Here is a 27589-nt window from a genome sequence, read left to right as displayed (position 1 = left end):
TGTCCCTGTGTGTCCTCAGGCTCACCAGCTCCTTGCGTGCTCGGGACCAGATTTCCACACCCACCTCACTCCCATGCTCCTTTTTCTGGAATCGGCAGCGGGGGGACCATCCTCCCCATAGTCAGGGAGCGTTTTCTTCCGCGTCTCACGTGGACACAGCTACCTATTTCTTCTTCTGATCCCGTCCTTATTTGCTTTCTGTGACTCATTCCCAGAGCTCCCTTCCATTCGTTTTCCATCATGGGGCCAGCCCCTGAGTGTGAGGCACCGGGCTGCATTGGAGGGAAGAAAGGACGAAGGCCGTCCTTGCCTTGGAGGGTCTCGGAGAGGGGACCGAGGCATGCTGCATGTGCTAATGGAGGGCTCTCGGGAGGAGGGATTGGGCCCAAGGAGTGTCAGGGGGCAGTCTTTCTTTGTTGGTAGTGTTATTTCATTTTACTTTATGTATTTTTTTCTTTTATATTTTATTTTTTTATTTTTATTTTATTTTATTTTATTTTATTTTATTTTATTTTATATTTTATTTTATTTTATATTTTATTTTATATTTATTTTTTTATTTTATTTCATTTTACATTTTATTTTATTTCACTTTATATTTATTTTATTTTATATTTTACATTTTATTTTTTATTTCATTTTATATTTTACTTCGTTTTATATTTCGTTTTATATTTTATTATTTCACTTTATATTTTATTTTATTTAATATTTTATTTTTTTATTTTATATTTTATTTTATTTTATATTTTATTTTATTTTTTATTTCATTTTATATTTTATTATTTCACTTTATATTTATTTTATTTTATATTTTTTATTTTATTTTATTTTTATTTTTGGGGGAGAGAGAGAGAGAGAGAAAGAAAAAGAGAGAGAAGCTCAAGCAGGCTCCACGCTCAACTTGGAGCCCGATGTGGGGCTCGATCATGGGATCATGACCTGAGTCAAAATCAGGAGTCAAGATATTCAACCGACTGAGCCACACAGGCGCCCCATGAAGGATCTAATAATTCTGCTGCATAAGTGAGCCCACCTCAGGGCTCCGCCATCCATTCTTTCCTTATGAACTCTGAGTCCACCCGAAGACTGCACCCCGTCTCTGGGCAGATAGCACAGCTCCGCGTGTCAAGGGCCAGACTCAGCCCAGTTGTGCCCCGATCAAGCTCTTGGAACTTGAGTGTGTAGGCAGTGAAGTCTACCCATATCCCCAAAGTGGCTTCCACCATGGCCGGATGGTCTCCCCGGGGACCGGTTCCGGCTTCTCTCGTCCCCTTCAGAACTGACTTTTACTTCCTCCCACATCCCCCACGTCTGCCCAGTTCCCAAGGCCGATTCTACTTCTCACTTAACGTCCTTCTGTTCTGGTCAGGCCCTTCCTTTTCATCCCTGTTGTCAGGAAACTTCTGTGTCTTCTGAGAAGCCTTCTCTGACCGTCCCAGCCGAAAATGGTCCCTCCCTCCTCTGGATTCTGAAAGCTCTTATTGTCTGCCGGCTTCTCGTTTGGCACTTCTGATAGACTCCCTTGTGTAGTTATTTCTGTTTTTCAGTCGTGTATGTCTGTGCCGTATCTTCCACATTGCACAAGCCAAGTCCCTTTGTGTTACACCTGCCCTCATCTTCCACAACAGCAGCGGGGCAAAGATCGCCCGATTGATCCTGTGGCCAAGGGGGGCTGCCTCTCGCGTGGGAGTGTCTTCGAGACCCCGCACCCCAGAGACCGCACAGTCTGGCGAAGGATTTTCCCCGTCATGGCTACGGAGCATTTACAGAAAGTGAATCGTGGCCGTAGCCAGTCTCCCGTATCCGTTATCATTATAAGACGATGAGATGTGTGCTGCAGAGGGTGGGGGACCACAGCGCACGCACATGGCCTGTGTTGGTTGACAGTCTTCAAACTCGGCTGAAACAAAGAATAATAACAAGGAGGTTGGCTGCATCTGACTCCATGAAACTCAGGGAGATGGAGCTCGGTGGAAATGATTGTCAGTCTTTATGTTTGGGGATCATCGGTTTCCCACCATCTCTTATGGCTTCTCATGTAGAAACCTACCCATTTGCAGAGACCAGAAGGGGAAGAATGTTGTGTGCTTTTTTTAAAATTTTTTTTTTCAATGTTTATTTATTTTTGGGACAGAGAGAGACAGAGCATGAACGGGGGAGGAGCAGAGAGAGAGGGAGACACAGAATCGGAAACAGGCTCCAGGCTCTGAGCCATCAGCCCAGAGCCCGACGCGGGGCTCGAACTCACGGACCGTGAGATCGTGACCTGGTTGAAGTCGGACGCTTAACCGACTGCGCCACCCAGGCGCCCCTTGTTGTGTGCTTTTTATAAGTGACAATGATAGAAGACCATTGATAAAGCCAAACTCGAGGGGCCTCTGGTTGGAGACGCTAGGATAACCACAAACAGTAAACCCGTGAGAAGGTATTCATGAGTCTTACGCTCCCCGAAGTATCTGTTTCGGCAAACCCTTACAGAAGAAAACATCTGCAGGGCTCTGATTGGTCTCTGCTTAGCTCAGGTCAGAGCAGATTAGCCTCCTGTTTTATCGTGGCCCAGAAAGGCCCCTCGCCATTGGCCGGAGGCCATCCCGGGAGCGGCGATGGCAATTTCTGCGTGTTGCCTATTGGGGTGCGTTATTGTCTGTGATCGTATCCTATTCACGTGTACGATGCAGTGTCAGAGAGGTGGCAGGGCTGAAGAACCTTAAAACTGCCCCCTCTTTGCTGCTATAAAACCGAAAAGTTACGGGCTGCGAGAGTGTGTGCGTGTATTTGAATTCTGCCAAACCTGAAGGAACGAAGAGGAGGGTCTCGGCTATCTGGGTGCAGATGAAGTTTTTGATGTTAACCTTCTCCTGCGTGGCTGGGAGCCCGTTTCCAGGAGCAGAGAGGAGACAGGCTTCTATCCCTGCATTCTGACGGCAGGGGGCTGACCTCCAAGGTCAGGGTGTGGTCACCACCAGGACCCGCCTCTCCCCTCTCACATCACAGAGGGGAGAGGCCCTCAGCCCTTGGAGGACTCTTTACTTCTTGGTTTACGAATGTAGACTTAAGCTTCCCATTTAAGAGAGACAAAGGAGGGGAGGGATCCCATAACCCCTTTTCTGCCTCTAGTCTCTCCCTGACATTTGATCTTCTTACACCCTGGTGTTGTTCTCCAAAGCACAACATTGGTGGTGTTTCCCTTACTCAGGATGCGTCCGTGTTTTCTGGTTTATACAAGGGAGTCTGAATCCCTAGTCTTGGTGCCCTCGTGGCCTCCCACAGCTGGACTCCGTCCATAACTACTCCGTCTTGTGCCTTCCGTGGCCGTGAATCCTCAAGCCCGCCCACGCTGCTTTCTCTCTGGGCCTTGGCTCCTGTGGCCACGTGGCCTGGAGTATCATCCCCTTAGCTCAGTCTCCTACCCACCCTTCCTGGCCCATCCCAAGGGCCTCTGTTTTCTCCTCTGTTAACTGGGGACAATACTGGAAATCTCCTCTTGATTTGTTGGACTGGTTACAGGACACAGGACACTCAAAGCAGTTAGGACGATGTCTGGCCCAGAGCAAGTACTCAAGAGAACTCATTACCAGCCCTGCAGCGGATTAGAGCCTGACAAGCGGAGAGGAGATGTTGGGCCCCTGGAGCAGCCACACTGGACTTTGAGAAGGAAGGGGGGAGCTCTGTGTCTGGGGGTGTGTGTGTGGGGGGGGTGGGGAGAAGTCCAGAAAGGTGGAACACAGTCGCAGAAAGGAAGGAGTTGATGTGTCTGGGGAGAGGCACGTTGCCATTGGGGGAGGGGGGGGCTCTGAGTGTGCACACCCCTGAGCAAAGAAGCCAGTGGTTGACATTAAGATGCTGGCCATGCTGCCTCAGTTTCCCCGAGATCGAACACCAGACGGACCACAGTGAGCCCTGCTTACAGATACCCGGGCCTTGTCTTCTTGTCGGCCTTCACCAACAGGCCGGGGCGGCTTCCCTTTCTAGACACACGTTTCACCTTCCCTTGAGGTTCTGTCCCCCCACCTGTGTCTCCTGTGATATGGCTGATGTCACACTGGCCGGGGTCCCTTGATCTAAATTATCTCTGTGGTACGCAGACGTGTGCGTGTGTGGTGGTAAGATATACATAACATTTTCACCATTAAAAAACTTGTTTTAATATTTATTTATTTTTGAGAGAGAGAGAGACAGAATCTGAAGCAGGCTCCAGGCTCTGAGCTGTCAGCACAGAGCCCCACGTGGGGTTTGTCACCTTATTCACGGAAACTCTGTCCCCATTAAACACTAACTCCCAGTCCCCCCCTTCATCCCCTGGCCCTTGGCAACCACCATGCTCTTTTCTCTCTCCGTGAATTTAACTATTCTCTTCTATACAAGTAGGATCCTACAGCATTTGCCTTTTCTTGACTAGCTTATCTCACTTAGCCTGCTGCTGGTAGGTCCATCCATACCAGAATCTCCTTTCTTTCTAAGATCGAATTAACATGTCACTGTCTATACACAACAGGTTTGGGTTACCCATTCATCCATGAATGGACACTTGCGTTGTTTCCATGTTTGGGGCTGTCACGAACGGTGCTGCGGTACAGCGGGGTGTGCAGGTATCGGAATCCCTGCTTTCCCGCTCTCTGCGGTGTATACCTGGGTGTGGAATTGCTGGGTCTTAGGGTAATTCTGTGTTTCGCTCTTTGAGTTTTTGCTTGACTCTGTCCCATTATGTCTGTGTCATTTTACGTTCCCTCCAGCAACGATTTTTCCACCTGCCTGTTCTTTTCTGACCTTCCTGTTTTTATTTGTTGGTTTATAGTAGCCATCCTGATGGGTGTGAGGCGATCCCTCGTTGTGGGTTTTGTTGGCACTTCCCCGGGGATTAGTGATGCAGCACCTTCTCACGTGCCCTTAGTGCCGTTTGTCTGTCCCCTTTGGGGAAATGCCCTTTGCCCGTTTTGTTTTTGTTTTTGTTTTTGTTTTTTAATTGGGTTGTTTGGTCTTTGGTTTCATTCACTGTAAACGTCTTGTGGGTCCGGGGAAACCTCAGCTCCTGCTTTTTCAGCCACTGCCCATAGGAACAAAAACAGCAGCGGGCTTTTATCGGGTATCTTGGTCCTGTTTGCTGTGTGCTCCGTGTTTACGTGGATTTCCCCCCGAACCCTCCCAACGACCTTTTGAGAAAAACTCTGTAATCATTTCCCCCTTACACTTGAAGAAATCTGACGCCCTGGGCATCACAGAGAATAGGTGTGAACCCACAAGGGCTCCCCTGACTCTCTCCGTAGGTAAGCATTCTGATTTCTTCTCCCGCCCCCTGACCGAGGAGTTGGCATTGAAATCTCATCAGAAATACACCAAATGTTTGAGAGAATGCTATTTTATAGGAGACCATCCAGACCTTGAGCCCTCTTGGTCCCTCTGGAAAACCATATTTACTCCGATATAAAGACTCCTTTCCTAAAATCACAAAGGTTTACATTTAAAGCAGACACAGAAATGTGTGGATTTCAGGGGCGCCAGGTGGCTCAGTCGGTTAAGCCTCTGACTCTTGGTTTCAGCTCAGGTCATGATCTCCTAGTTCATGGGTTCGAGCCCCACATCGGGCTCTGCACTGACCGCATGGAGCCTGCTTTGGATCCTCTCTCTCTGTCTGTCTCTGCTCCTCCCCCACTCGAGTGTGATCACTCTCTCTCTCTCTCTCTCAAAATAAGTAAATAAACTTTGACAATAACAACAAGAAAATAAAAAAAAAGGAATGCGTGGATTTTAAGTGCTAAACCTTCAGCTGCTCCTAAAAGCGGTCTGAATGGAGTGATTTGATAGCTCTACCCAGGATCCAAGTCTCTTGCCTGAACTCCTTTAGTTGGTGGGCGCCATATTGCGTTCAGGGTCCAATCTTTCCTTCCCTCGTAGCTAACGATTCTGTGATCCTAGAGCCCCTTTCCTCTGAGATGCATGGCATTGCCCCTCTTTGTCACTTGCTGTCTGTCCAGGTTTGGAGACGGTGAGGACAGAGCGAAGGCAGGGGACCCTCGTCTTGGGGACACTGGCTTTTCAGCCCTGGAAGGGTCTGACACAATGGTTCTTTGGGGGAGCGTTCTCCATTCTTGTTATATTGGTTTTTATCTGGCCTTGGGTTCACTCACACAGCTGGGGCTTGGGGCTGAGGCCAGAGCCGTGACTTAGGGCTGGGAAGAAGTTGGCGGAACATTCCCCAGCAGGGCTTGGGCAGGCCCAGGGAGTCCTGCCCAAAATCCAGTGGACAAAGGAGGTCTTGTCTACGGGCCTAGGGGGGTGGGAGGCATCTGGTCAGTGACACAAGCTTGGCCATTGTATGTCGTGACCTTGGCCAACTTTTTTTTTAGCTGAGAAAGGGGAAAAAAGAGAGTGGTGGGGGTGGGGGGGGGGGAGGGGGAAGCCTCCAGAAACTTTGCAACTGGAAAGTCCAGAATGCGCCCTTGATTTCCTCGCCGGACCTGGAGCAGATTTGGAAGGAACTGTGTGATGTCGTGTGTTCTTTGTGAAAAAAGAGCAGAGCGCACAGCCACAGGCACGCCCTCCGGGGTGCCCTGAGCAGTGACCCCGGGGAGGCCACTTGCATCAGTCTTAGTTCCTGCAGAGGGTACCATGGGGAGGAAGCTGGCAGGGGCCTGGCCTCGCGTCTGGGGACCTCGCATGGGACCCAGGACTCTCCTCTGAGCTAGCAGCCCCTCCGGGAAGATTCTCTCTTCTCTGATGGTAAGGATCAATTCGGCTCGCCCGCAGGTGTGACCTCAGCCTTTTCTGAGTGTTTCTGAAATAACTTTGATATCTTTAAAAAGCGGTTCTGAGGACCTCGGAGTGGGGGCTCTGACGGTAGAGCTTAGAAGGCCTGGGGGCCCCATGTACTCGGGGCCGTGCGGGGACCTGTGACGGGCCCAAGGCAGGAGCAGGGGGAGGAGAAGCCAGGGCCCTGGTGCGTGCGAGATGGGGAAGGGAGGAGGAGGAAGGTGCCCAAGGGACTGTTCATGGAGAGAGAGGGAGTCGGCTCCCTGGTTACCTGGCGAGCGGTGTGGTTGAGGCGTGTGACCCCGTGGTGGCATGGACTGTGGGGACTGGAGTCCACATCTTGCCTCCCTTGCTTCTCCCAAATGTGAAGCTTGGCTCTTCCCTGCCTGCCCACCCACCACGTACCCATGGCCACGTTCTAGGTGGGACGCTCTAAGGGGAAAGCTCCCACCAAGGTCATCGAGGATTGGCCCGGGGAACCTGGCGTCTGTGCTGTGGCTCCAGGCTGGGCTGGGCGCTTTCTGTCCTGTTTGCTGGAGGTGGCAGTGGTGGCCGTGCTTAGGGTCATGCACAGATGCTCTCCTGAGATGCAACAGTGGAATAGCCTTATTGCACCAACCTTCCTGCCTCTGGAAGTTAGACACCTGCCTTTCTTGGGAAGACGGACTTCACATCAGCCAAGACTCTAGTGGCCACTCTCTGGAGGCTTTGTGGACAGCTTGGGAGAGGGGGGCGTCCAGTTTGTAGGGGAAGGCTAGTCTGTCTCTGCACAGAGCCTTCTTCCAGGATATTCTCTCCTGCTGACAGGGTCAGACGGCATCTGGAATGTTGGTGTGGCTTCTGATGGAGGTCTGAACCCGTTCCAGGAAGAGGGAGATGATGGGACTTGTCATCCAGGGGCACCTGGGAAGTTCACGGCTGGGCTTCTCAAAGGTTAAAGTGCATCCGCATTGCCCAGGGACCTTTAAAATACAGAGTCTGGTGCTGGGGTGGAGCCTGGGACTCTGCATTTCTGGCCAGCTCCCAGAGGACAGCCGTGCTCCTGGTGCAGGGGCCCCACTTTGGGGATGATGTTTGTAAAGAATGCAGACTTACCAGTCACCTTCTGGTGGAATGTTGGGGAGCATTGGGGGTTCCGGGGGTCTGGCCCTGGCCGCAGGCCATGGCAGGGATGTTCCTGGGGAAGAAGGGATCAGCAAAGAAGATGTACCCTGAGGGACCTCCAGGGAGCACGGGGAGAGCTCAGGTAAGCTCTCGGGCAGGGACTGAGGCCTGCGGTGCCCGAGCTGAGGTGGACAGTTCGAGTCCTGGTGTGTGTGGGGAACAGCTATCTGCTACCAGGCTCAGAACAAGCCTGAGCTGGATGCGGGGTGAATCCCAGCTTCTGGGGAAAGTCCAGGATGTCAGGAATCTGGTCGCTGAGCACGTAGAACTCAATCGTGTGTGATTCTTGGAATGACTGGGAAGGGGCCGACAGGCCCATCAGGATGGAAGAACTCACCAGAATTCACGGTGCTCTGAGGTCGTGAGGCAGAGTCGCAGGTGTTCGGGGACCAGGCAGCGTGCTGGGGCCGCTCTCGTGCCCCTGAACCTGCGTCTGTACTTGAATGTGACTTTTTTTTCCCTCTTGCAAAAGCTGCGCGTCCTTAAAGCAGACAGATTAAGACCAACATCCAGAATTATTGAGTATTAGGATATATAAAGAGAGGAAGGAAAGAAAGGGAAACCTGAGAAACCCTTGGAGACCATCTGGTCCAACTTCTGTATTTTCGAGATGAGGAAATTGAGGCCTCCCGGCAGAGAGGAATTGCTTGCTCAAGATCTCACAGCAAGGCAGCGGCCGCGGCCAGGCACTCGGGCCTCCCTGTGCACCTCTCACATTCTCCGCACGGAGCTACAGAGCGGTGCGGGGCCGGGGGGGGGGGGGGGTGTCCCAGCCTTGGACAGCGATGTCCTCGGCTGTCGCCATCTATCCGGGACCCGTAGCAGAGTTCAGAAAGGTCGGCTGAGCTGGGTTGTTGCAAGGGCGCCCCTTGCTGACCCGTGGAGACCGTTGCCGCCTCTGTTAGCCTTCCTCTGCCTCCAGTGCCTGTGGTTCAGAACCAGCCAGGACTCGCTGGGAGCCAGCCCGCGGTCACAGGTTTTTGAGTGGAGCCACTTGGAGCGCCGTGCCACACGGTGGCTGAGATGAACCTCCTTGGTGACCACACATGCTGCCCCTGGAGTTTTGGTGCCCGTGAACCTGCACCTGGCAGCCGCCAAGCTGAACCAGCTGGATCACAGCCACAGGTGGGCCGTCAGACCCCCACTTTGTGCCTCAATGGGTTCCAGCCTGCCATTTTTAAAAAAATGTTTATTTTTGAGAGAGAGAGAGACACAGAGTTGGGGAGGAGGGGAAGAGAGAGAGGGAGACACAGAATCCGAAGCAGGCTCCAGGCTCCGAGCTGTCAGCAACAGAGCCCGACGCGGGGCTCAAACTCACGAGCCTTGAGATCATGACCCCAGCCGAAGTCGGACACTCAACCGACTGAGCCACCCAGGCGGCCCTAGCCTGCCATTCTTTATAGTGGCACCGACTCCCCGCGGAAGCCGGCTTGTGTCCCTGAGCATCTGGGGGCTACGGCGGTGGCCCCTGCCCTTGGATCCCCTTTGTGGCGGGCAGGCTGCTTTGCGTGAGGTATTGAGCCTGTGACTCTCTGAGCCAGCGGCTTTCAGCTCCTTTCCTCTCTTCTGAACTTCTGAAGTCCATTCTGAAGGCAACAGAATGCTTGAGTAAATGTGGGTATGGGGTTTCCTGCAGGGGCAGAAGGACTTGAGAACGTTCTAGAAACAATGGCGTGAGGCCCCTGGGGTTTTTGTACCCTAATACTAAAGGAAGGCTGGGGAGGAGGATTCAGTAGTATTTCCTTTTCTCCCCGCCCTGCCATTCCCCTCCCCCCCCCCAATATCGAGTGTTGGCCAGGGGTCCTCTCCCTACCGGGAGCTGCACTGCTGGTGAATGATCGTCAAAATATCCTGCGGAAGCATCTCCCCGGGCAGGATAATGGATATCGTTACTGGTGTTAACCAGTGTGGAAAATCTAGGGTAACTTTTGAGATCCTTCGCAACTAAGAGGAGTGCTAAACCCCAGCCCACCTACTTCATAGGGACATGATCAGCCCTAAAGAGGCCCAGACAGTGACTTGGAATAAAGGGGAAGAGAAGAATGAGCTGAGTCCTCCCGTATGGGCTTGAGGTTCCCGTATGCGTTTAATACAAGTTAGTATCCTGGTTTGGGCATAAATTTTCTTTCCTTTTTTTTGAAACATTTTTTTAAAAGTTTATTTTTTGAGAGAGAGAGAGAAAGTACAAGTTGGGGAGGGGCAGACACAGGGAGAGAGAGAGGATCCCAAACAGGCTCTATGCTGTCAGCACAGAGCCCAACGTGGTCTCGAACCCACGAGCCGCGAGATCATGACCTGAGCCAAAGTCGGATGCTTAACCGACTGAAGCACCCAGGCGCCCCCGGGGCATACATGCTCGTGATTTCCGATTTTTGTAAAATCACTTTACTGGCATCTTAGATAGCACATCTTTCCCCCCCGAGTTCCGAGTAGGGTTTGGTTGAGCAAACTTTCCTTCTCTGGACCAAAAAACGTTTTGGGGAAACATGCCGGGGGGGGGGGGGTGTGGGAGGAAGGTAATATTTCATCTTGTTGGGAGGTCTCTGTCCTCTCTTGGGTATGTGCCTGACCCTTTTGCAAGCTTGCGCCGGTCATTTAAATGCCTTGAAATTTCCCTTGCGGTGGTTTTGGGCCCCGTTACGAAATGTGTTCCTCGGGTCATAGGACCCTGGTGTTGGAGGGCCGGTTTTAACAGATGAGGAAACGGGGGCCCAGAGAGGCAAAGGGAACTGTGTAAATTACAACTCGCTGTCTGGGAACACGGTCTCCTTAGCCCAGGCCTGCGTGCTTTCTAGAAGCCGAGGCTTTCTGTAAGTCCAGAGGTTGGAGGTAGGACGTCAGAATGGCCCGTGCTGTTTTTATCTGCCAGAGAGGGGGTAGGAGGAACGGAGCCAGCATCCCTCGAAGTGGAGAGTTGGAATAAAATGGCCTTGTTCGTTACAAGCTGGTGAGCAGAATCATTCAGGTTTTCCTGATTAGGGGCCAGAAGTTGGAACAGTCTGCCGGGATCATGCTGCCTCGCTCGCCCTTTATAGCTTTGAAACATCAGGGCCAAACAGATCGATCTTAGAAGTGGGGCAAGAAGTTAACAGGTTTTCTTTGGGGTTTCCCAAGCCCCTCCAGGCTCCAGGGTACAGCTTCTCGTCTTATCCCTGGAACTGTTCCTTTTATTTTTTATTTTTGAGAGAGAGAGTGTGAGCAGGGGAAGGGTAGAGAGAGAGGGAGACACAGAATCCGAAGCAGGCTCCAGGCTCTGACCTGTCAGCACAGAGCCTGACGCGGGGCTTGAACCCACCAACTGCGAGATGAACCATGGGACCAACGCGGGGCTCGAGCTCATGAACCATGGGACCAAGATCTGAGCCGAAACCGAGAGTCAGACGCTCCACTGGCTGAGCCGCCCGGGGGCCCCATGGTGTTGTTTGGTCAGCGCGGAGATGGTTCTGAGAGATGGTGACGAGTGGGTATCTCTTGGATCCCTGTCATGCTGTACAGTGTTGCTGGACGGATGGCCACCAGCAAAAAAGCACGAGCCCTCTCAGAAAGGAGGTGTTGGCTGACATCCAGGGTTCCTCGTTCCTTGCACCGTCTCCTCCAGAACCCTGTACCTCGGCCCCTCTGTCTTGTATCCGGACGGCAGGTGCAGCAGTCACGGAAATGTCTTTCTCCGGCATCAGTCGAGGAAGGGCTCACACAGGAATGTGCGTAAGACCCGAATAGAAGTCACTTCCTACATGATGGATTCCTTCCTGCCCTCCACTGCTTGACCCCAGGCACTTCAGGGCCATGACTTGGCTTCTGACACAGGAGGGGCAGCCTGACTCAGCCTTGGAGTTTTGCAGGATCGTTCGCAGACTTGCCCCACTGGGGACCCCATGTTTTCCAGCTTAGCAAGCTTTCCCGTGAGGGCTGACTTCCTGTACTCTTGCACAGACTAGATTGTAATTGTGTTAATCAAAATTCCTGGTTAACCAGATCACTCTGTTCCTTTTTAGGATCAGAAAATAGAGTGTATTGTTCTGTGTCCTCTCCCCGCCCAGTCCTGAAAAACAGGCCCAGGGAGGCACTGAGGGGCTTATGGATGGATATTCAGGGTGGCCAGGACCGTCGCTGAGTCTTTCAAAAGGATCCAGACACAGAGCGGGGCGGGCTCCAGGCATGTGGCTGGCAGCTTTGTGGGTGCTGGGAGAAAGCTCTTATGGCATTGATATCTACCTCTGTTAGTGGGTACCAGTGGCACAGGTGTAAGGCTCCCTCTAGCAGCTTTGTGGAGGGAGGGCAGGGATGGGTGGGGTGGGGGGATGGGATGGAAGAAGGTAGCCCGTGCGGGCAAGGGTGAGTGTGACAAACACTCCAGGGGGCCTGGAGCTGGGGAACCTGAGTGAGTCACCCTCCGGCCACTTGTAGATAGGATCCAGGAACGCTTCATGGGGGTGGAGGTGTGGCAGGAGTGAGTGAGAGATTCCAGCCACTGAGATGTGCATTACTGCTGCAAGCATGACCCCCCCCCCCCCCCCCATCCATTCACCCTGAGCAGTGAGGCCAGAGGAAGAGTCCTGGGGACCTTTGCATCTAAATGATGAAAGCCCGATTTGGAAAGTTCCTTTAAGGGGCTCCAGGAAGCCATGTTAAAGGTGATTTCTTTGCTTTTTAAATGTGTGTTTATTTTTGAGAGAGAAAGAGTGGGGGGGCAGGGGCAGAGAGAGAAGGGGACAGATGATCCTTAGTGGGCCCTGCGATGTCACAGCACAGAGCCCGACGCGGGGCTTGAACTCACAAGCTGCGAGATCACGATCTGAGCCGATGACGGATGCTCAACCGACTGAGTCGCCCGGGCGTCCCCAGAGGTGATTTCTTTTTTTTTTTTTTTTTAATTTTTTTTAACGTTTTATTTATTTTTTGAGACAGGGAGAGACAGAGCATGAACAGGGGAGGGTCATAGAGAGGGAGACACAGAATCGGAAACAGGCTCCAGGCTCTGAGCTGTCAGCACAGAGCCTGACACGGGGCTCAAACTCACGGACCGCGAGATCGTGACCTGAGCCGAAGTCGGCCGCTTAACCGACTGAGCCCCCCAGGCGCCCCGAGGTGATTTCTTATAAGAGCAGTTTGAGTAGACACATGAAGAGGTCTGGCAAGGCCTTTGATGAGTGGGTCCCGTTCCCTAAGAGATGGTGCACACGGAGGAGTAGAAGGAAGGAAGGCATCGTGCCAGACAATCTGGTTTCCCGAGCACGGCTTTGGCCTTGGCGATGCTTTGAGGGTGGTGCAGATCAGGACTCGGGGAAGCCTGGATTCCCACTGAGTTTTCCCTTAGCCAGCAAAGGGCTCTGATGCCACTCTGTCCTCTTTAATGGATTCCGGAGCTCAGGACTCCCTGTGGAAGCCTGTTGCTCATGGGGCCAACGAAAGGTGGCTGGAGGTCAGACTCACGACCCCTGGAACCAAGAAAGGTCTGTGGTCCCCAACGAGTCCTGCCCTTCCGTCCCATTCCTTCTGGCTGGAAACCTGTCATTCCCCAGGAAAGCGGCGAGAGCAGATCCAGATGCCGGAGGATGGGAGCCAATGGGGCAGGTACCTGATGGCCTCGCCATCGGGACTAAGAGGAAGAAGGATGTTCTCTTGTTGGGGTGGGAAGAGAGGTTTGATTTCATTTCTCTAGGTGCCCTCGCTTTATTTTGTCCCACTCCTAGATCTTTTTCACTTTTTTAAAAAAAATTTTTAATGTTTATTTTAGAGAGAGAGAGAGAGACAGACAGAGCACGAGTGGGGGAGGGGCAGAGAGAATCGAAGCAGGCTCCAGGCTCCGAGCTGTCGGCACAGAGCCCGACGCGGGGCTCAAACTCACGAACCGTGAGATCACGACCTCAGCCAAAGTTGGACACTCAACCACCTGAGAGCCACCCAGGTGCCCCTAAAAGGAGGAATCTTCTGAAATCCAGTTGCAGAGAACCCGAAGCCAGCTTTGTTTATGCTCCTTTACTGGGGACACCCTTCACCCACTTAAGCGTTGTCAGACTTTCTCCTTATCTTTGTTGTGTAAATACATCGTCCTCCACGCGTCCGCCATCAGGCTTGTAAAATCCATGTCGCCTTCAGCAGCGCAGGACCTTCCTTCCACGATGCACATCTAGGTCTTCTTTTAGCTGAGGGATTTTGTTTTTTCCTTTCCCTCCTATCAACCATGGTTTATGGTTCTTTTCTCCAGGAGCACCTAGCTCTCTACAAGTCTGCCTCTTGGCTTATTCATTTCTGTCCCTCTGTTTTCATTTTTCCCCCATTTCCTTTGCATACCAGGAAAAATTCTTAACATTGGCTTTGTATATAACGGACTCTTTTTTTTCCCCCTTTTTGTGCGAGATTAATTCCATATTCTGTTGCAGTCCATGTGGATGTTCCTCTGTCGCTGCCTCGTAAATTTCCCTACCATTTTGTTAATTTCCTGTCTCCTTTTTATAGCCTTTGTTTCCTTTTTCCACCCGACTTGCTTTGCATTAGTTTGTCCACTTCCTACGATGTGGTGTTGTTGTTGTTGTTGTTGTTGTTGTTGTTGTTGTTGTTGTTTTGGCTCTTGTATTATGGATGCTATATCTTCCTGCCTTCGACCGAGGTTGCTAAACGTTTTCCTGGAATCTTCCGTCTGGATACCATATGAGGTCATGATTAGAAGACTGTGCCTGTTCTGAGGCTTCTGGATACCATTCCTCCATTTATTCTCTACAGCGAAAGAAACTATACTATCTTGTGTCTTCCCACCTCCCTGGACTCAGGGTTGAATAGCCCGTTCACTGGGATCCAGGAAGAGCTGGGGTTTGTTACGGGTGGGGCACACACATTGCTTAGACCCCCCAGTCTGTCTACTTGGTTGGTGCAGTGGCCTCCTCGGATCTGTTTGGAACCAGTTTCAACTATGATTCCAAGTTTCCATCGCTCCATCCAATGTTCTGGGCACGGTGCTGAGACTAAAGCTAGGGACAAGATGGACGTGGCCATGTCTTTCTGAATCTTAGTCTGTTTCTCACTGTTGTATGGTCTCCTCCTCCTTCTCCTCCTCCTCTCTCTGGACAGGTCTCCAAATCCCTTCCTTTCAGAAGGACGGGAAGACACTGCCAGGGTCCATCCTCTCCCCACCAGCTTATAAATAAAACTACTCTCGAGGATTTCACTGTCCGGAATGCACTGATCCACTGGTAGGGGCCCCTTTCTTCCTCCCCACCTCTTTTCTGTGAGTCACGCTCAGACTGCACACAAAGGCCACCAGAGCTGGAGAGAGGACTACTTTTACCCGTAAGATTGCAAAGGTGCCCCCTGTTGTGGGTGCAGACCCTGGCAGCATAACTGTGGGAGCGGGTGGCCCTGCTTCGCGCTTTGTGTCGCGATCCAAGGGCAGGGGGGAGAGCACCTTTCCTCCCGTAGCTGTCCCCAGCTTTGCGTAGGAGCCTCTCCATCCTCCACAGGTGTCCAGCAGAAAGGTCTGCAGCAGACCGGACTCTCCAGTCCCCAGCCCAGCTGGGGCTTGGTCTTCTTGGCTGCAGCCCCTGTCACTGCTGCTAAGTGGTGGACATCCTGTTGACCCGGCCACCAGGTCCTGGACGGCTCAGGACGCACTAGTGACAAAGTGGTTCCTGGGGACCGGTGCCTCCCAGCCACACCCGGCCGTGGCCTGGCTGCTCCTGGGTGTCCCGGCTGGCCGTGTGTCTGGGAAGAGAGAACTTGCTGGAGAGTTCTTTGTGGGGGAGCCTTCAAGCACTGCCAATCACAGCACCCGGCTCATTAGCAGTCATTGCCATGGCAACGGGTCTGCCAGAAAGTGGCTCGTTAGGCTGACAACTTGGGAGATGTTATATATAGATCTGGGTGTGGGGGGAGTGGGGGTGTGGGGCCCCGTGGATATGCCTTTCTCTGGAGTTCCTATTGCTTCTGGGCTTGGGGTGTGAGAAGACGCAGAACAGGGGGACCTTAAAACTGTCTGATCTGGCTGCTAGAGCAAATTGACGACCACCCATTACCGTCGCTTTGCTCACGTCTGCAGAAGGTAAGAGTCAGGTGCTCCCAGAAGCCTCCTGAGGTGGGGACTGAGTCCCAGGCTGAACTTGAGGAGGGGCGGAGGCTGTGGGGGGCTGAGGGTGGGGGCTGGCACTGCCTGGAGGCTGCTGCAGAGACCAGATCAAATCTTTCTTAAAATAGTCTTATTTGAAGAAGGGTTTGGGCTAGGGGACCAAGCCTTTCTTGTACTAAGTAGCCATGCAGCTAAGCACTGTCTTTTTTTTTTTTTTTTTTTTTTATAAATTGCACTTATTAAAATTTTATGTTCCAAGTCTTGATGTCAGAAGTGATGTTTTCTCTCTAGTGCTTTCTCTCAAGCTGCAGACCAGCCTGTTCTGAGCTCAGTAAGCATCAGGCTCACCTAGCATGCATGCGGAAAGGCTCCAGATTGCCTTGGCGGTGGGATCAGGGCCCCGGAATCTGTGCCTTCACACACATCCCAGGGGACCGACTGGGTGTCCCCAGGACCATGCTTTGAGAAACGCTGCTGTAGCAGGGGTGAAGGGGGAGGGGGTGTTTTCAGTCTCTGGGTAACTTTGCTTGCTTGCTCTTTTTCTCCCCCCCAAGGAGGACCAGTAGCCATCGTTAAGAGGACGGTTTCCTTGGTTGCACTATTTTAAATAAGGAAACAAGGAAGTTAGCCTACAGCCGGGAACGTGACGGCGTGGGTGGGGGTGGTGGTATTTCTGCGCGTCTCCTGGGAAGGCATATGCTCATTTGGAGACTGTGAGACGGGCCGGAGAAGCGGGTCTGAGTTGTGTCCGTGATGGGAGCTGGGGGGGTCAGGTGGTCCAGGTGAACAAACAGCCGCCTGTGGCTAGCTGGGGAGAGATGGGCTGAGGGTAGCCTGGAGGCAGGTAGCTGGACAGAAGTCTCCAGGACAAAGCTAGTGTCTTAAAGTTTGCTTTAACCATTTGATCAGCCGTGCGGCGTTGGATGGGTTTTTTAATTCTCTCAGTCTCTGATTCCTCATTTTGAAATGGGAAACAATTTGTACTTAGTGGCAGGTTTAAATTGTAAGAACTAGAAATAAGTGCATAAAGCATCTGGCCCAGTCCTTGGAGCACTATAAACATTCGGTGCATGATGAAAGTCATTACCGATGGACAGAAATGGGATCTGAGCTCCTGTGTTTCTTCAGTACCGGCTAGATTAGGGCTCTAAAGTCATCTAGAAGCCTCTTGATACTCTATAGGAAATAGAGTGAGGGGGTATATGCACAAACGACTCCATGGTGCGGGGGAGAGGGGCAGAAGATCCATAGCTTCCTTCAGATTCTCTGAGGATGGTTTTCCATATACATTTGAGCAGGTTGTTGACTGAACAAAGGGACAAAAGGGAGGCTGCAATCCAGCCTTGTGCTCAGAGGGGTGGCCCATCTGGAGGAAGAGGCAGCATTTTATAATTTCCACAAAGCCATGCTGTGCCTCAGGTTAAGAATTTCTGAGTTGGAGGAAATCGCTTTCACCTCCGATCTTGTTCATTGTAGGTAGGGCCCCAACCTCCGGGCCTGTGTCACTTCCTCTGCTGGTTCCTATTCCCATGGGAAGGGAGCTGCCGGGGGAGAAGGGGAGAAGCCACAGGACTAGCAAAAGGAAGGAAAAGATTTAACTTGAAGGAAACTAATTAGAAGAAGCAGCTTGAGAGAGACCATAATTAGTGGGTAGTTCCTTGCACTACATCTGTCTGGATGGCTGTGGGGCGGCTCTCCCAGGAGGCCCGTCCCTCCATGGCCATGAGCGACGAGGTAATGTGGGTGGTTCGGGCCTCTTCGACCAGGGCCTGTAGGTGGGGAGTCCGACTTCTCCCTCCTCCACAGCTTGACAATGATTTTTTTTTTTTTTTAGTTGCGAAATACACCTAACAAAGTGTATCATGGCTGGTATTTATACACCCATAGCATTGTGCGACCATCACCTCTGTCTGCTTCCAGAACATTTGCATCACCCCAAAAAAGAAACCCTGTACCCATCCTCCCCCCTTCCCTCCCGAGCCCCTGGCAACTGCTAATCTGCCTCCTGTTTCTATAGATTTCCCTATTCTGGGCATTTCATATAAATGGAAGGGGGCAGTATGCGGCCCTTTTGTGTCTCTAGCTTACGGCTCGTAGCTTGGTTTCCGGGTTCCTCCGTGCTGGAGCGTGTGTCAGCACCTCGTTCATTTTGATGGCGGGTATTTCTTTGTTTGGAGGCACCCCATTTTGTTGACCCGCTCATCCGTCGATGGACCCTTGGGTGGTTTCTGCCTTCTGGCTGTTGTAGACCGTGCTGCTGTGAATACGGATTTACGGTAAGCGTTGGGTGCCATTTTCAATTCTCCTGGGTACGCACCCAGTTGCGTCCGTGTCTTTTGACTCCCGATGTGGTTCAGGAGAGCGGGACTGTGGCTGCCCCGGTGGGCGGGGGCAGGCAGAGGGGGCAGCCGTGGCCGTGCTGGAGGGGGATAGGGGACAGACATCCTTTGCTACGTTGGCCCATTTTGGAAATAGGCTGAAGTTGGCCCTTCCTGGCTCAGAATCAGAGGTCCTCCCCGACAGGTGTCCTCTGTAGGGTCCAGGCAGAGAGAATCCTGCGTTTCCTAGATGGGTAAGACCTCAAGGCAGTCAGGGTACCTCTGTGGTCATCAGTGTCCTATAATGGAAGCCAAGGCTTAGTCTGATCCCACAGAGTTAGATGAATTCCCTAGAGTCATTCTTTTTTTTTTTTTTTTTAATGTTTATTTATTTTTGAGGGAAGGGGAGGGGCAGAGAGAGGCAGACAGAGGATCCAGGGCGGGCTCTGCACTGACAGGAGTGAATCCGATGCAGGGCTGGAACTCACGGCCCGCGAGATCATGACATTGACCCAAACTCAGACACTTGACCTATTGAGCCACCCAGGTGGCCCCTAGAGTCATTCTGAAGACGAAAAGCACTGTGTAGCCATGGACACGGGACAGGTGTCGTTGTTTGCTGTGTCACAGGTAGGCCATGGAGGGTTAGAAGTTCCCTCCACTCCCTCAACCGCCCCCACCCCACCCCACAAGGAGCTAGCGGTCTGCTCACCACCTGGCCTCCGTGTTCGTCACCCTCTTAACACGTTAGCCTCCCCAGCGGGTGGGTCTTTGCCCTTTGAATTGCACAGTCTTGGACACAGAGGTCTGGGGAGGAGCGACAGTTAACGGTGACATTGTTTCAGACGTGGTAGAGTGCTAGGCTGGACTGTGGGCCCCTGAACTTCACATCCAGGGGGCAGAGGCTGCGTGAAACCGGGTCTCACTGGGCTCTTAAACGCGTCCCTCCCGCCGGGAACCCTCAGCTACGAGGCATCTTGGTGACAGAGACTCTCCTAGGTGCTGAGTGCATTATCGTTCATGTCCATGGCGCCTTCCGCAGCAGGGCTCCTGTCTTCCCCCTCGGTTTTGTGGATGTACAGATAAAAGCAGTTGACTGAGTCACTTCCCCAAGTCATGTGGCTGCTCAGGGGCTGAGTCAGGATTGAGCCCCAGGCCAGAGGGCCGTTTCCCCTTTGCTTCTGGGTCCCTCTCTCCTCTGTACCCTATTTCTGGCCGTGTCCGTCTCTGACCCTTGCTTAATACCCTTTAACAATTGCCCATTTCCTCCCCGGGGCTGCTAGGAGAAGCACCAAATATGGCCTTCCCTTCTTGGATGCTCTAAGACACCTGACTCCACAGAAGCAGCCTACCGTCTTACCCCCTGGGTTCTAGAATATTCCTCTCTTACGTGAAGCCTCATAGCCTCCTGATTCCTGTAATACTCCCAGCTCCACTTAGCCAAGATGCACATCTCCTGTATGTGGGATATTTTATCCACACACACGTGTGCACCTGCACACTGGACTCCTCATAAGACCGTTTGCTGTGTGTGTGTTTTGACCACCTGCCGATGTGGGAGGAGCCGAAGCAGGTGTCTGGAGGTCCAGGTAAACGTGATCAGGTGTGTGTTGGGATTCTGGACATGCCCTGCTGGGGAGGAGGCCGCCTGGCCGCTGTCCGGCACCCGGTGCTGGGACACCTGTCCGTACTGAATCGAAGACGCACTGTGGGTTAAAAGCCGTGGAGATGGAAGTTGGCCATGGGGAGGCCGTGTTTACTCAGGGTCCCGGGAGCATCTAGGATTGACTGGGTCCCTGCTGAGGGCGTGCAGGGCACATGTATGTGTTTTTGCAGCCTTAAGAAAATACAGGAGCAGGAGAGCCAAGGAACCATGTGTCTGCACTGCTTACTTTTTTTTTCTTTTTTAATGTTTATTTATTTTTGAGAGAGAGAGAGAGAGACACAGAGCATGAGCACAGGAGGGGCAGACACAGAGGGAGACACAGAATCCGAAGCAGGCTCCAGGCTCCGAGCTGTCAGCACAGAGCCCGACGCGGGGCTCGAACTCACGAACTGTGAAATCATGACCTGAGCCGAAGTCGGATGCTTAACTGACTGAGCCACACAGGCTCCCCTCTCTGATTTTTATTCTTATTTATTTAAAAATTTTTTTTAAATGTGTATTTATTTTTGAGAGAGACACAGAGAGGGTAAGCAGGGGAGGGGCAGAGAGAGAGGGAGACACAGAATCGGAAGCAGGTTCCAGGCTCTGAGCTGTCAGCACAGAGGCTGACGTGGGGCTCGAACTCATGAACCGCGAGATCATGACCTGAGCCAAAGTCGGACGCTGAACTGACTGAGCCACCCAGGCACACCTCTCCAATTTTTATTTATTTATTTATTTAAAAAAAATTTTTTTTTTTTCAACATTTATTTATTTTTGGGACAGAGAGAGACAGAGCATGAACGGGGGAGGGGCAGAGAGAGAGGGAGACACAGAATCGGAAACAGGCTCCAGGCTCTGAGCCATCAGCCCAGAGCCTGACGCGGGGCTCGAACTCACGGACCGCGAGATCGTGACCTGGCTGAAGTCGGACGCTTAACCGACTGCGCCACCCAGGCGCCCCTCCAATTTTTATTTTTAAGAACACTGCTCCCCTGGTCAAAAGAATTAAACCCCACCGTAAGTGCACGTGAGCAAAAGGGAGTCGCGTTTTGGCCTGTGAGCCCGGTTCTCTCCAGATCTCCCCCGGAGAGATTTGGACACAGGACCAGAAAAGCCCCCCCTTGCCCTCCGTCCGTTCTCGGCGTTGTCTGAGAAGCTTTTGCATCGCGCTCTGCTGAGACTTGCGTTAATTGCTTCTGGTAGGTTCACACAGCCGGCCTCGGGGCCTCGTCTGCTGCTGTCCTCAGGGGTCCCGAGGTGCTCTGGCTTCAGGTTCTGCAGCCGGGGGTGTGCAGAGTGATGGGGCCCCAGAGCAAGCACAGGTGCAGGCCCTGTGAGTGCCTGACCCCGACAGCCCCCCGTGCCCACGGTGTGTGACCTTTTCTCTCCTCTTCCACAGAAACCTGGAATGGTCCCCCCACCGCCGGGAGAGGAAAGCCAGATTATCCTCCTTCCGCCTGGCTGGCAGAGTTACTTGTCTCCTCAGGGTCGGCGTTACTATGTCAACACGACCACCAATGGTGAGTCCCACTCTGGGAGGGGGGTGGCGGGGGGACCTTGCACCAGCCTTCCTCGGGGTTTCTGTCCTCCTCTGGCGTGTACCGACCGATGCTCAGACTGTTTCTTCGGAAACCTACCTCCGGGGCTGTGGGGGACTCTTGCTTTCCCCACGGTGTCGGGTGGTGGGGGTCCGTGCCGGATGGGGAGGGCCCCCCTTCAGGGTTGGGGGTCATCTCTGGAAACTCACAGCGACCCCCGGCATCTCCGTCAAACCCAGTCTCATGGTCTGGGGCCAGTTCCCAAAGCGGGACCTCAGAAGGTTCTCAGGTCAACATCTGGTTTAAGCCGAGTAAGCCAGGTTTAGCTACTGTAGGATCCTCTGGGAGTGTGGCCTGTGCTAATAAGACTGAAGCTTCCACACAGGGGTTGCCGGTGTGGGGTTTCCCTAATTTGATTGCAACATCTTCCCCGAAGTATCCCACTGGCTCGCGTTTCTTGGGATGCTCATTGGGAAATTCTGGGGTTACTTGCGAATTATTTTTTTCTAACAGAGGACACGGGTCCCATGTGCAGTTCTGAGCTGAGTTAGGACCACACCTCCTTGCACTCGGTTGTTGTGGACTTCCTGGGCCTCACGGTGACTCCAGGACCCCCCAGCATGCGGGCTGTAGAGTGGGGCTTGCAAGAAGGCTAGGGAAGGTGTATAGAAGGAGCAGCAGTAGGTTCTAGAACAGGGTGGTCTTGGGCAGGGCAGGGCAGAGCAAATGCAGCCAGAGGGCTCTGTCTCTTGGCCTCCACACCTCCCCAGAGAAGGGAAACACAGAAGGTTCGATGTGGGGCGAATCACAGATGTGCGTGTCAAGGCGGGATGTGAAATACAGTCTATGTCCACGTGTCGGCCCTGCCTCGGTCCTTCACCTCCCGTGTCTGCACCCACCTGACTTAACGGTCACCTCTTCCGACCCAGTGGGACCGTTACTATGGCCGGTGATTGCAAGGCCACCCTCGGAGGGGTCCTGGTAACGGGGAGCCAGCCTTTCAGAGGGAGCAGCAGAGAAAGCAGCTGCCACTAGGGGTCGCTGGTTTGTGTTCTCGTCCCCTGCGGGCTTGAGGGGCTTGTTCCAGCAGAGGCGGTAACTGGGGTTTCTAGGAAAAGGGAAGTAGAACTATTTCTGATCGTTCTAATCTTAAGCTTCCTCCAAACACACACTCGAATGGCCTTGCACCGTGGTCGGCCTTTGAAGTTTCAGAGGAAGTTCTAGGCACAGCATGATGCCGACCGAGGTCCTCAGGGTCTTGGATGGATTCTCGTCCTGAATCAGCCCACTCTATCGCAAAGGGGTTGAGTGAGGGTGGGTGGTCAAGAGAGGCTTGGTAAAATCTGCATTTATTTTATTTTATTTTATTTTATTTTATTTTATTTTATTTTATTTCATTTATTTTATTTATTTTATTTATTTTATTTATTTTATTTTATTTATTTTATTTTATTTTTTTAATTAGAGAGTAGAACATTCCTGGTTAAGAAACTCACTGGGTGTGAAAAGAAATAAAAAGTAAAAATCTGTGGTTGCCTTCCCTAAAGCTGTTTATCCTGCACGTCGTTGCAGACGTTTGTATCCTCTTACCTTCTAACACGTGCGTGCTCATTCTTCTTAACAAATCGGAAGAACGGTCCAGGTTCTGGGAACTGGTCAGACAGCGTCTTTCTGTATGTGTACATGTTACTGGAACTAATGTTGCAACACGGCTCCGTGATGCTCCACTGCAGGCATATGCTACTACTGTTAATGTGACTCTCCCGTCTTCGTTAAGGGGATATTAAAGTCCCATTTTAATTAACTGACAGTGTCTGGGGGCTGTTTTTCTGAGGCCCAGGCTTTTCACCTGTGCCTGGCGATCAGGGCTTTCTTGCGGGTCCGGGGATATACTGATCCCCAGAGACTCTACACCCAGTGGCGGGCAGACTGTCTTCTGTAAAGGGCCAGGTAGTGACACGTTTTTGTTCATGAGGCTCCTGTGGTCTCTGTCACTGCTCCTCAGCTCTGTCCTCGTCACACGAAAGCTGTCACAGACGACACAGAAACCGCTGAGTGTAGCTGTGTTCCGATAAAACTTTGTTTATAGACACTGAAACGTGAATGTCAGATAGCTTTTCCACGTCACCAATGTGATTTCTTTCTCAAGCACTTAAGACGATCTTAGTTCGGGGGTTCACGGGCTGTGTGATAAGGGGAGGGTGGGCCCTTGAGCTACCGACCCCTGCTTTAAGCTCTCTGTTACGTCCTGTAGGATTCGCTCTCCTTCCCCTTGCCTGCTTTCTCTGATAGGCTTGCGGTAATCCTGGCCAAGGAAAGGGTTGGGGGGTGGGAAATGCCTTTCTTTCTTTCTTTTTTAAAATTTAAAAAAATTTTTAGGGGCGCCTGGGTGGCGTAGTCGGTTAAGCGTCCGACTTCAGCCAGGTCACGATCTCGCGGTCCGTGAGTTCGAGCCCCACGTCGGGCTCTGGGCTGATGGCTCGGAGCCTGGAGCCTGTTTCCGATTCTGTGTCTCTCTCTGTCCCAAAAATAAATAAATGTTGAAAAAAAAATTAAAAAAAAAATTTTTTTTTAATGCGTATTTATCTTTGAGAGACAGAAGGAGACAGAGCACGAGCGAGGGAGGGGCAGAGAGAGAGAGGGAGACACAGAATCCGAAGCAGGCTCCGGGCTCTGAGCTGTCGGGGGAGAGCCCGACGTGGGGCTCGAACCCACGAACCGCGAGATCACGACTTGAGCCACAGTCGGACGCCCCGGGAAATGCCTTTCTGACGGCAAAGAGATAGTCCTGTTTGGAGGGATCGTGCGGACCCTGAACATCCTAGTAAGGATTTTTTCTTTAGCCAGAGGGAACAGAAGCCCAGCTGTCTTTCTGATTCGGCTCCTGGGCTTCCGATGACATTTTTGGATTTGATCGCCCTTCTGTGGGGGAAGCACCTGTCGGAACAGCCTCTTGCTCTCCTCCTGACCTCCTGACTCCCCGGGGGCATTTGACTTTGTGTCTCGTCCTGGCCGGGCCAGATGCGTTCCCCCCTTTCTGCCCTAGCCCTGGGGCCTCTTCCTGCCATGTGACCCGGGCCAGGGCCGTGCACCCTGCTCTGGCCCCCACACACCTTTCTTCTCGTCTTCCTGTTCATCTCCCTCTCTTCCAGATACTTCTGGTGTCCCTTAATCCCCGATGGCTTCGCAGAGGGCCCTTGGGCACGGTGGGTGTTCGGTCCCTGTTTCTACACCACATATAAGTGCAGCGAGTTGACAGCCAAGTTTGCATTTGTATTACGTTTCTCTGGTTCATCTGTTTATTTTGAAATCCACTGAGGATTTTAGGGACAGGCATCGTCACAGCGCTGGCGGCCAGGCTGGGCTATGGGGATGCCGATTCGGACAAGAAGCCGTCTCTGCCTTGGAACACTGGCGTCCTAGACAGCACATGCCCACAGGCATTGTGAGTGTTAGTGTTGACATCTGGGGGCTCCGGGGTAGAGGGTCACCAGCTTTTGCCGGGTCTTGGAAGAGGGAGGGACCCTGGACTCAGGGATTCCACGCGGGGGTCACCGCGCCACAAGGGCGAGACGGCGGGGAAAAGTCTGACCCACCGATGACCCCACGAGACACCGGGAGGACCTGGGACTTTGCCCTGAGGGCAACAGACAGCTCTAGAAGGCATTAAAGCAGAGGCCTGACGTGATCAGAACAGCGTGGCAAGACTGCTTGGGCAGCAGAGGGGAGGAAGCAGGGCGGTGAGCATGGGCCCACGCAAACAAAATGAGAATAGAAGGAATGAGGTCGGCGCCACACCTACAGCTGTAGCTGGGGAGGGAGGAGGTAGAATCCGTCCGACAGGGTGTAGCAGGTGAGGGAAAGAAGGACTCAAGGCTCCTCTGAGTTGTTTTGCTTTGTGTGATGGAGCCGTGCAGGGAGCACCTGGGACACGAGGGAGGAACGGGTTTGGAGGGGAGAAGACAAAAATCCATGTTGCACGTAGGGTTCCTTGGAGAGCTGGCCAGCCTATGTTTGGACGGATGCGTCTGTGACATGGGGGGGGGGCACCTGGGCCGGAGATGAGGATCTGGGGAGCCATGTGGGTGCCTGGCTTGGCAAGCAGAAAGGAGAATGGATTTCACCTCTGCTTACCCCTTTGGCCTGGCAGCATTATGCAGTGACCAACCTGTACGACCACAGAGGGCAGCCCAGAATTTCCATTTCATCGTGAACGGAGGAACGAAGCCGTGAAATGCAGGAGATCATCACCCAGGGCGAACCTCTCGGAGAGAGTCCTGCAGAGAAACATGGAAGGAGGGGCGAGGGAGACTTTGAAATAATTGTCAGAGATCAGAAGAATTCAGGAGAAATAAGGCAATATTGTGAAGGGCAAATGAGAAAAGATGGTTGAGAAGGACACTCAGAAACTGAAATATAGATCAAGTTTATGATAGAGGAGATACTTTATTTTATTTATTTATTTATTTTTATTAAAAAAAATTTTTTTTAATGTTTACTTTTGAGACAGAGACAGAGCATGAGCGGGGGAGGGGCAGAGAGAGAGGGAGACACAGAATCCGAAGCAGGCTCCAGGCTCTGAGCTGTCAGCACAGAGTCCGACGCGGGGCTCGAACTCACAGACTGTGAGATCATGACCTGAGCCGAAGTTGGACACTCAACCGACTGAGCCACCCAGGCACCCCAAAATAAAATTTATTTATTTATTTATTTAAAAAAAAATTTTTTTTTTCAACGTTTATTTACTTTTGGGACAGAGAGAGACAGAGCATGAACGGGGGAGGGGCAGAGAGAGAGGGAGACACAGAATCGGAAACAGGCTCCAGGCTCCGAGCCATCAGCCCAGAGCCTGACGCGGGGCTCGAACTCACGGACCGCGAGATCGTGACCTGGCTGAAGTCGGACGCTTAACCGACTGCGCCACCCAGGCGCCCCAATAAAATTTATTTTTAAGGGAAACACAACTATCTTCTTGGAGCCCCAGCCGAAGCCCAGAGGAGCTAGGAATTGTTTTTGCTTTTTTGATAAAGTATCCATACGTACAAATGTTTTATTATGTTTGTGAGTGAAGCTCGGGAGGGCCTCACCAGGTTTTGAGCTTTTTGGATTCATTTGCCAAATGGCCGGTCGTTCTCTTGATTTCTTGTTTTAATTTTTCTTTAAATGAGTAGATTCCCATTTAACTTTATTACACCAGGAATTAATGTGAGTTTGTGGGTAAGTTTTCCAGTAGAACACTTGCAAAAGCATTGTTTGACCTCTTCTTTGTTACAAATAATTAGATGTTTTTCTCGTTCTCCAGATAAGACAGCCCTGATAATTCCCTGTTAATAACAGTTGCCCGGAGAAACTTCTACACTCAGAAACCTCTATCTGTTTTCTTCTGTCCATCTGTGTTGAACAAATGTGAGATGAGAATGTTGCCTTTTCTTGGCACGTTTAGTTGATTTGAGTTCGCTGTGTGTGCGCGCGCGCGTGTGTATGTGTGTGTGCATTCATACATGTTTCTTGTTTTGGCTTTCTTATTTTTATCTAATGGACTCTTTGAGCAAAGCTGTTAGACCTTAGCGCTTATTATTAATCTGTTTCTGTGTGGGTTTTGTTTTTCCTCGCAGAGAATCCATTTTAATTTGTAGCGTTAAGGTAGCATTTAAAGTGCACAACACATTCCTCGAATCTCAGCCTTTTTGAAGGGCGGTAATCTTGGAACTTTGGCAAATGCCGAGTGGCTTAGAGTCCTGCCCACAGCCAGGATACGGAAGACCCGTAAAAAACCAAGACAAAGGAGACAAAAAGGATTGTATTGTTTACTGTGTTCTAGGAAGTTGAGTTACTGTGGAAAAGGCAGCTGATTGGTCCAGAGTGTAAGAACTATCCTCATGGGCTGTTAGGCGGGGTCACTGATTAGCAGCAAATTATCCAGATATGGAAGTGAAACAGGAAGGAATGTGTGAGGGACGCCTGGGTGGCTCAGTCCATTGAGTGTCCAACTTCGGCTCAGGTCATGATCTCGCGGTTCGTGAGTTCAAGCCCCACATCGGTCTCACTGCTGTCAGTGAGGAGCCCACTTTGGATCTTGTGTCCCGCCCCTCCCCTGCTTGCACCCTCTCTC

At 51.9% G+C, this 27589-nt stretch overlaps 1 protein-coding gene across 10 annotated transcripts in view; it reads left to right on the top strand.

Annotated features, from left to right (window-relative positions):
* Positions 1-27589, top strand: part of GAS7 (growth arrest specific 7) — a 220527-nt gene that overhangs the window by 110843 nt on the left and 82095 nt on the right. For 7 of the 10 annotated variants that reach the window (XR_015243844.1, XM_086686016.1, XM_086686021.1 and 4 more), the window contains exon 2: positions 21339-21459. Coding sequence is in view for 9 of the 10 variants with exons in the window: in XM_086686016.1 (XP_086542142.1) it covers positions 21339-21459 (121 nt within the window). In the remaining variant the exon portion in view is untranslated. Of the gene's footprint in view, positions 1-6571; positions 6721-8694; positions 9040-15825; positions 15950-21338; positions 21460-27589 lie in introns of those variants that run through there. The other 3 variants (XM_086686018.1, XM_086686017.1, XM_086686020.1) reach the window with 3 other exon arrangements.

This window comes from Puma concolor, chromosome E1 (genome assembly GCF_028749965.1).
Source record: "Puma concolor isolate L17-30 chromosome E1, mPumCon1.1.hap2, whole genome shotgun sequence".
In the NCBI taxonomy this organism is placed as follows: domain Eukaryota; kingdom Metazoa; phylum Chordata; class Mammalia; order Carnivora; family Felidae; genus Puma; species Puma concolor.
Note: the sequence above shows the minus strand (reverse complement) of the source record. Positions and strands in the feature narration are given on the sequence as shown.